The following is an 8,070-nucleotide window of genomic DNA, read 5'->3' as shown; positions in this document are numbered from 1 at the left end:
GCCTCCCGCCATAGCCGGCATGGTGTTCACACGCATATCAGTTCAGCTGAATGAAGCGGGTCTGGGTCCGAACGAGGTCCAATGGATGCTTGATGCCCCTGCACACCTTACGGGGAGGACGGCCTACAATGCCCAGCACTTCACGCATCACTTATTCCAGACACACAATGATCTAGGTGGCTTGTTCATAGAATTTGTAATGCGTGAATCCAGAAGGTACGCGGAATTCAAAAAACACGCGCCAGCAGTGAACCTCTTCCTCAACAAATTGCCCGGCCCACCTGAAATACCGCCTCCAGCCATAGCCCACAGTGTGTTTCAAGTCCTATCAATTCAACTGGAAGCAGAAAGTCCAAGTCGGGATGAGGCCCAGTAGGCGATCGATGCGGCAGAATACCGTACGGGGAGGAGGGCCTACGATGCTCAGCACTTCCAGCATCACTTATTCTGGACTCACGATGATCTCGGTGGTTCGTGCCGAGACTTTGTTATGCGTGAATCCAGAAGGTATTCAGATCAGCGCATGACGTTAGAACTGGACGGATGGTTGTTAGAACCGCTGCCTGATCTGATCATCCTTCCTCTTCTGGACGTCTCAAGTGGGATTTGACTGACTTCTGCGCTCAAGGTAGCAGAGTTTTATCCCATTTAGACTGAAGACTCGTGGGCAGGGGCCCCCTGTACAGCGCCCACCCTAAATCTCACAGGTTTGAGGTCCCGACAAGTCTTATTCGGCAATACTCTATTGCACAATTTTTCCATTCTGTGCCATAGAATTTTTCCTGTACAATTTTGTTCATTCGGCACAACAAGATTTTCTGTTTCTTTTCTCTTTTTTGACCCCCTTTTTGACAGATATAGATGTGAGCATATATATCTTTTGAATCCGGTTTAGCAAATCTGGAACCTGAAGACTAGTATTGTGATTGACACGGCTATGATTAGGTTTACTCGTGGTCATGTTAGCCGTGTGAAGTCAGAAGCTGCTTCTGGAAATTAAGATTTATTGGACAGTTGAGATTGGGCTTCACCCCATGAACAGAAAGCCATTAACCTTTACAGAGTTTAGGGTTTAGGATTCAGTGTCAGGGCTAAAACCCGCAGGCTTGGCACATGTGAAAAATTTAAATTGTGTACAATTTAGAAACGCAGTTTTTTTCCGATGTGTCACGCAATACTTTGGATTGATTCTCTGCAACTCGAATCGATTATGTATATTGCACCGTTCTTCCATTTTGTTTCCCTTGCAAGTGTACAATAGATGTTTGTAATGTAAGTAATAAGTTAGATGTTAATCATAACTTTGTTTAGTAGTTTTTTTACATGTGTGGATAAATTCAAGGTAGACAGGGGAATGATGTTTGATGTTATGAGAGTTCGATACATTTTTTATGTAGGTTTAATACTTGCATCTAGTCTTTCGAATATTGATTTCTGTTTTTTGATATTTTATTCGACGTGGTTGCTGCTGCTGCTGCTTTACGTTGTTACGTCGGACAGATAGGTGATATTTATTTTTGTATTTGCATCTTGACATCTCATTGTGTCCAATTCAACAATGTTTTCCAATATTTGAAGAATTCTTTTGCAATATTATGGGAGGTTTGCAAATCCATATATTCATTTTTTGCAGCAAAAATCATTGTTGGTTTAGAGCTTTTTATAATATGACATATAGCCATGCATATAGCCATTTTGTTTTTTTTGTTTTTTTGTTTTGTTTTTTTGTTTTGTTTTGTTTTTTTCAAAGCATTTTGTTTTGCTTTGAAAAAAAAAAACAAAAAAAACAAAAAAAAACAAAAAAAAATGACCAAGAATTACATTATTTTTTTATATTAGTACCACATCTCACAATTACAATAATAACAACAACAAGCACATACCAATATATATATATATATATATATATATAAGATAAGAATTTCATAAATAAAGAATTTATTATTAATGTTCAAAAAATATCATTAATTCCTAGAATATTAAAGCAAAATTTAAAAGTATTCACTAAAAATTTATTTCTTTGTATATTGCTTAATTTTTATTTTGTGAAACATAGGCAATCTTTAAACAAAAATTTGGTTCTTTATATATTTAAAAATACTATTTTTGATTTTTTGTACCTTTATGCCAATATAATTAACAACTCACATTCATGAAGTATATCAATATATATATATATATTATTATACAATTACAAATAAAGATTTACAATTTATATATATATATATAAACGTTCTATATTAATAGCTTGTTAGTAATGCAAATTCAATTTATGGAAATACTACAAACTTTATTTTAAATAATTATTACTAAAATATCATTAATAAACTTAATCACTATTATAAAATAATTGCACTCTTTGATTTAAATATTTTTCTTTTTTCTTTAAAGTAACTAATCTATCAAAAATTAAGTTAATACTTGATTATTAGACTCGTTTTTAACTCAAATTCGTACATGAAATTTGAAGATCTAATGTTTTTAATTTTCAATAAAAAAATTAATATTTTTTTATTTTTTGATATATTGAAACTCAACCTTAGTAATCAGAATTTCTAAATCAACAGATCAAATTGAAAAATAAAGTCATATTTGATTATTTGAAAAAGAAGAAAAATAAAGGCTGAAATTTTTTTAAATTCAATTACCAACATACACTTCAAGAATCCCCTTTTTTTTTTTAATAATATGTCTTAAATAGAATTTAAAATTTATTAATTTACAAATTTAAAAAATACGGTCTTTAAAAAGATAGAATGATATAATGAGAATAAACTATGAAAATTAATATCCTTTAAATTCATATATATATATATATATATATATATATATCATCATCATCATTATCATCATCATCATAATTGCAGCATAATCTGTCTATTTGCATAAAAATTCAAATAAAAATTAATAAATTATCTTTCTAGAGGAATAACAATATAATATCTTCTTTGATGACAGATTTTGAAATTTAGAATGTTTTTAGAAAGTATACAAAAATCATATAGATTATGTATTAGATTAATTCAAATAAATATATATATATATATATATATATATATATATTTGAATATGCCTTTGACTAGTAGAAAATTGAAATATACTTCATTGTTGTATTTGAATTTAATAAAAATCTTTGCTTATTTTTTTATAATAAGTTAAATTCTTTTTTACATAAATATCTAGAGGTCTTATGATTTTATTATAAATATTATAGATTATGTATTTTTTTTTTGTAATAACACATAAAGAAATAAAAATTATTAAAATATTATTTTTTGAAATCAAACACATAAAAAGTATAATAAAATATATGTCTAATCATTTAATCATATTAATTAGATCTATCTAAATGTTATACTTACCAAGAATATTATTTAAAAATTGAATATAATATTTATAGTTAATTGATGTATAAAACAAGAAAATAAATGTAAATACCATCATTTAATAATTTTATTGAATATTTTATTCTTTTAAATATCAAATTATCATGTGTCTTTTGATTGCCAATTTTCATGTCACTGGTATATAATTTTTTGAAATTATGTATATAATATTATATTTGTAAAAGAAAAGGAAAATAAATAAATAAATTGTAACTGAAATATGGTTCTTTTGACATATCATAAAACTATATTTTTTCTTTCAATATACAATAAAATAAAATGCTCCTACTAACAACAACCAATATGATTTTCAACACTCTTTACAGATCGTGACAAGGTACATACCCCATACATGAATACTTAGATGCTTTAAGACAATGAAAGAAAGTAATAATAATAATAATAATAATAATAATAATAACTAAAATTAACCTGCCTAGGAATCTAAACAATAAGAAATAAAAATAAAAATGTATGAAACAATGTGGAAGGTAAAACAACGCTGCACTTGTTGTTGTTTTTGTTTTTGTTTTTTTTTTTCTTTGATTTTTCCTTCTTTAAGGCATATCATTTACTTGTGATGGGAGAGTAAAATGTATTGTAAGCCTAATAAATAAATATATATTTTTTTAAAATTGGAAGAGATGTCAGAAAGATTAATAAACTCTCTTTGAAGACATTAGCACAACAAATAGATCAAGAGTGTTTATTACTACAACAAGACAATTGTGTATATTGTCCATTGAATTTGACTTTTCAATTAGTATAAAATTGATGCCAATTATACGAAGAAACACACTAACCTAGTCAAAAAAATCTAACAATCTTTATTTGGCAAACAACAATTGAAGTGTGTCAAGATAGATTTTGGCACACTTCTTCAATGTACAACCAAACCTTTTTAAAGAAATATTAATTGTATGGTGTGTATGTATATATATATATATATATAAACACTATTCCAAGCGCGTAATGGAATTCAATGACAAACCAAATAATAACAATAATCATGATAGGGGTTTATAAGACCAATGTGTGTGAGTCCATTGAAATGGGATTGATTGATTTCCTTTGGAAGATGGCCAGGGTAGCGTGGAAAGGCAGCAGAGCAGGAACACAATTAACGGGTGGACCCAAGCCTGGACCCGGTCCACCGTAGCTCCAGCACCATCCTCGTGCGTGACGGGGGCAGCCAGGCTGACAACGTCACTCGACCATTTTCATCGCAGAATATGCCTCCCTTTCCGCAGACGAGGTCCATTATGACCGGAACATGCTGTCGGACGCATGGATATCGTCCTTGCCATTTTGGATAATGACCCGCACAGTCACTCGTATTCATCCTCTATTGAACGAAGTACGTATTAATGTATGAATTCATAGATAGGTATGAAGTATACATACGAGGCTAGTTACCAGTAAGTGAGAGTGCTTGATGAAGAAACCCTAGGCTGGAAGAAGAACTCCTTCGCCTAGTTAGTTCGTCGAGGGGTGTCAGGGGGTCCGCGTGAGGCTTGGATCGGGGGTTTTATGAGAAGAGAGTTGCGTTGATTGGATTGAGTGATTGCACAGCGTGGTAGCTGGCACTGAGAGGAATCGAACGAGTGTGAAATTGACGGAAATGGACCCTGACACCCTCAGCAAGACCTTTGTGGAGCACTACTACAACACTTTCGATACGAACCGGCCGGCGCTCATTGGGCTGTATCAGGAGGGTTCCATGCTGACGTTCGAAGGGGAGAAGATCAAAGGAGCTCAGGCCATCAGCAACAAGCTCAATGGGCTCGGATTCCAGCAGTGCAAGCACCACATCTCCACTGTGGACTGCCAGCCTTCGGGACTTTTGGATAGTATGATTGTGTTCGTGAGCGGGAATTTGCAGCTGCCAGGTGAAGAACATATGCTGAAGTTTAGCCAGGTAGGTTTGGGATCCACCTGCGAGATCTTTTTCGGCACCTGGTTTGTTTGTTTGTTTGGTTTTTTTGGGAGGGAGTGTTTACTTGCGTGTTAGTCGCGGTGATGTTCTTGACGTTGCGTGTGATGGAGGGAATAGTGAAATCTGTTCGTTTTGTATTATTTTATTTTATTTTATTTTATTCTTTTGTAGATGAATGAGCTTATGATTCGCATTCCGGTGAGTCTGGTGGGTCTTTCTTTACATACTGAGGAAATTGTTTAGTTGTTGCTGTTCTCATGTAATCTCTCGCGTGGGCGGAAGGGAATCCCAGCGTCCTTTGATATGTTAGGATTACAAGTCGGTCAGTTTGCTCTGCTTTGAATTTTCAATAGGGAATGAGAGCCAAGAAGAGTAATGTGGAAGAAATTTATGGCGCCCATGCTTTTCGCTATTGATTAGAATGGGCCGAATTATTTGTTTGCTTTGTGTAGATAATTTTCTCTGAACTTCTTTGCTACGTTGCCCCTTCTTTTCTTTTCTTTTTTGTTCTTAACGCGTCAAGAGTTTCAGCTACACGTTACTATGTTTGGTTTAATCTTTCTACGTCGAAGTGTTGTCTGTTTTGACCTCCGTCGCAGAAAAGAGTTGCATTCAATGGCTCCATATTAATGATCTACCCATTAGAATCTTCTAAACAGTGTACCTGCTTTGGCAGATGTTTCATCTCGTTCCTGCAAACGGAACCTACTTTGTTTTCAATGACATTTTCCGCCTCAACTATGCTTAAATTCGTGTCTGCGTCATCAGGAAAGTGGTTTTTTTTTTCCTATCCGTATTTGTGCAAGTTTGGTGAACGTGACGGCTGGGGTCGGACTTCGGGATCTTTGAGCTGGGATATTTTGTGCCCACTTTTTACTGGCGCCAAAGTCATGGCCGTTAGATCTAATAACAGTTGTAAGTTGGCCATTTACCGTCAGAAAAAAAATCCCATCGTCGTTCTTGATTATCATCTGGAAAATTGTCGATTGTAGTAGTTGCTTGCTTACTATCGTCAGAATTATTTGTAGGCCAACCACTTCTGTGTTTTCATGTAATTTATATTCCATGGTTGTATCTCTTCATACCATAAAACCTTCCAAGGAGTTCTCTAATGCATCTCCTGTCCACCAGGAGTTGGCTAGTTCTCATTGTTGGAACTGTATCTTTCTGGTAGGAAAATGTTTAGAGTGCGGGTTACATTGAGTCAGGAAGTTTTTCGTTTGACGTTGAATTGCAATTTCATTACCGACGAACGTCATGGATACCAGTGAAGGCTGTCTTCTCTGTGCTTTTCCCTCTCACTCACGTTTACGTGTGTACTATGTGGCAATTCTTGGTTCTGTCGTCCTTGCACGCTGATGATGCTGCTTTTATTCACCAATGCTGCCAGGCTTCGTCACAACCCATTTTCATATCTGGATTTTCACGAAATGTCCCATCACCAGATTTGACTCTCTATTCGCTGTGGTGAGTGGTTGGTGCACTTGAAAGTTGGGTATAGATAATATTGCATGCCCTTTTTTTCTTTTTTTACTCAGTATTTGATACAACTGGTGTTCCTGTTCAATGCTGGAATACATGGTGGAGAAGAGATATGCGTATGTATCGCCACTTCCATTGGTGGTTAACTGCCGTACCTGATTGAAGAACCTTGTTAGGATCACCAGTGCAAATCATGATAACGGTTTTTTCATGCCTTCAGATTCGTGCCAAAAATATTTCCATCCATGTGTAGATACTGTCGACCGAAATGATTATTTAGATGATATTTGGAAATTGTTGAGACCAATTATGATTGGAACATAGGAGGATATACAAAAATAATATAATTTTTTGTATTAAAATCCATGCATACACATTTTAAAAAATTGAATGGCTTTATGAGTGACTTCTTTTGTATTAAAAACTAATTGGCTATGATAAGGAAAATTAATTATTTAATGATTGGTTTTATTACATTTGAAGAATATTTGACAAATAACAATATTTGGCAGTATCTTGAGTCAAGGATATAATAATAGTAATATATATATATGTATATATTAAATATATTCATATAAAAGAATCTAAAAGTTGTAAGAAGTATATAAATATGTTAAGTAATAAAATAGCAACATGACTATGCTAATATATAAAGAAGTTTATTAATCACATATTAAATAAGATTTAAAGGAGCAATCAATGAGATTAATTATGATCTAAGTATTATTTTTATACATACTACTTATACAATTAAAAGTTTATTGTTTAAACTTTCAATGAATTTTATAAAGAAACTTTGTAACAAGTCTTGTTATATTAAATTTCAAAGAACTTTTTGTTGATCAACAAATCCTTGATTAATTACTACCATATTGGATTTAATCATAATAAGTTCCTAATGGTCAAAATATAACAAAGGTTAAAGGCAAGTTATTCAAAACTAAAGAGTACTAGAAATGAGTTATTTTATTCCACACTTTTCTTTGAGAGCAACCTTATTAATATTAAGTATTAAGACTTCTTATTTCTTATTCCTTCAATAAGCTATGGACCCACACATATTCACATATATTTGTTGAAATTGTTTGAAGTCTTTGTTAGTATGAGGAATAGATTATCATAGTTTTGCTTATGATAGGATTTGGAATCTCTTAACTTTGAGAGCTAGATTTTAATTTATACTTGTCAGTTGGTGAATGTATTTTTTGAATATAATGTATGTTTTACACCTAAAAGAGATGTTTTAAAACACCTAGAATGTGTTCT

At 32.9% G+C, this 8,070-nt stretch overlaps 1 protein-coding gene across 2 annotated transcripts; it reads left to right on the top strand.

The window, feature by feature from the left end:
* Positions 1 to 4,845: 4,845 nt before the first annotated feature.
* Positions 4,846 to 6,434, top strand: LOC112285179 (nuclear transport factor 2A). 2 transcript variants are annotated; one of them, XM_024525809.3, is made up of 2 exons: positions 4,846 to 5,304; positions 5,999 to 6,434. In XM_024525809.3, the coding sequence occupies exons 1-2, from the start codon at positions 5,008 to 5,010 to the stop codon at positions 6,068 to 6,070; spliced, it is 369 nt and encodes a 122-aa protein (XP_024381577.1). In that variant the 5' UTR covers positions 4,846 to 5,007; the 3' UTR covers positions 6,071 to 6,434. The 2 variants fall into 2 exon arrangements, with proteins under 2 accessions (XP_024381577.1, XP_090108019.1); XM_090251893.1 differs by having other exon boundaries at positions 5,494 to 6,289.
* Positions 6,435 to 8,070: the final 1,636 nt, after the last annotated feature.

This window comes from Physcomitrium patens, chromosome 7 (genome assembly GCF_059467195.1).
Source record: "Physcomitrium patens ecotype Gransden chromosome 7, ASM5946719v1, whole genome shotgun sequence".
Taxonomy (NCBI): domain Eukaryota; kingdom Viridiplantae; phylum Streptophyta; class Bryopsida; order Funariales; family Funariaceae; genus Physcomitrium; species Physcomitrium patens.
This window is presented reverse-complemented; position numbering and strand designations above follow the sequence as displayed.

Coding starts and splice junctions, on each gene's coding strand:
- LOC112285179 (XM_024525809.3), top strand. CDS start 5,008: ATGGACCCTGACACCCTCAGCAAGACCTTTGTGGAGCACTACTACAAC. Junction 5,305..5,998: donor ATATGCTGAAGTTTAGCCAG/GTAGGTTTGGGA, acceptor CTGCTTTGGCAG/ATGTTTCATCTCGTTCCTGC.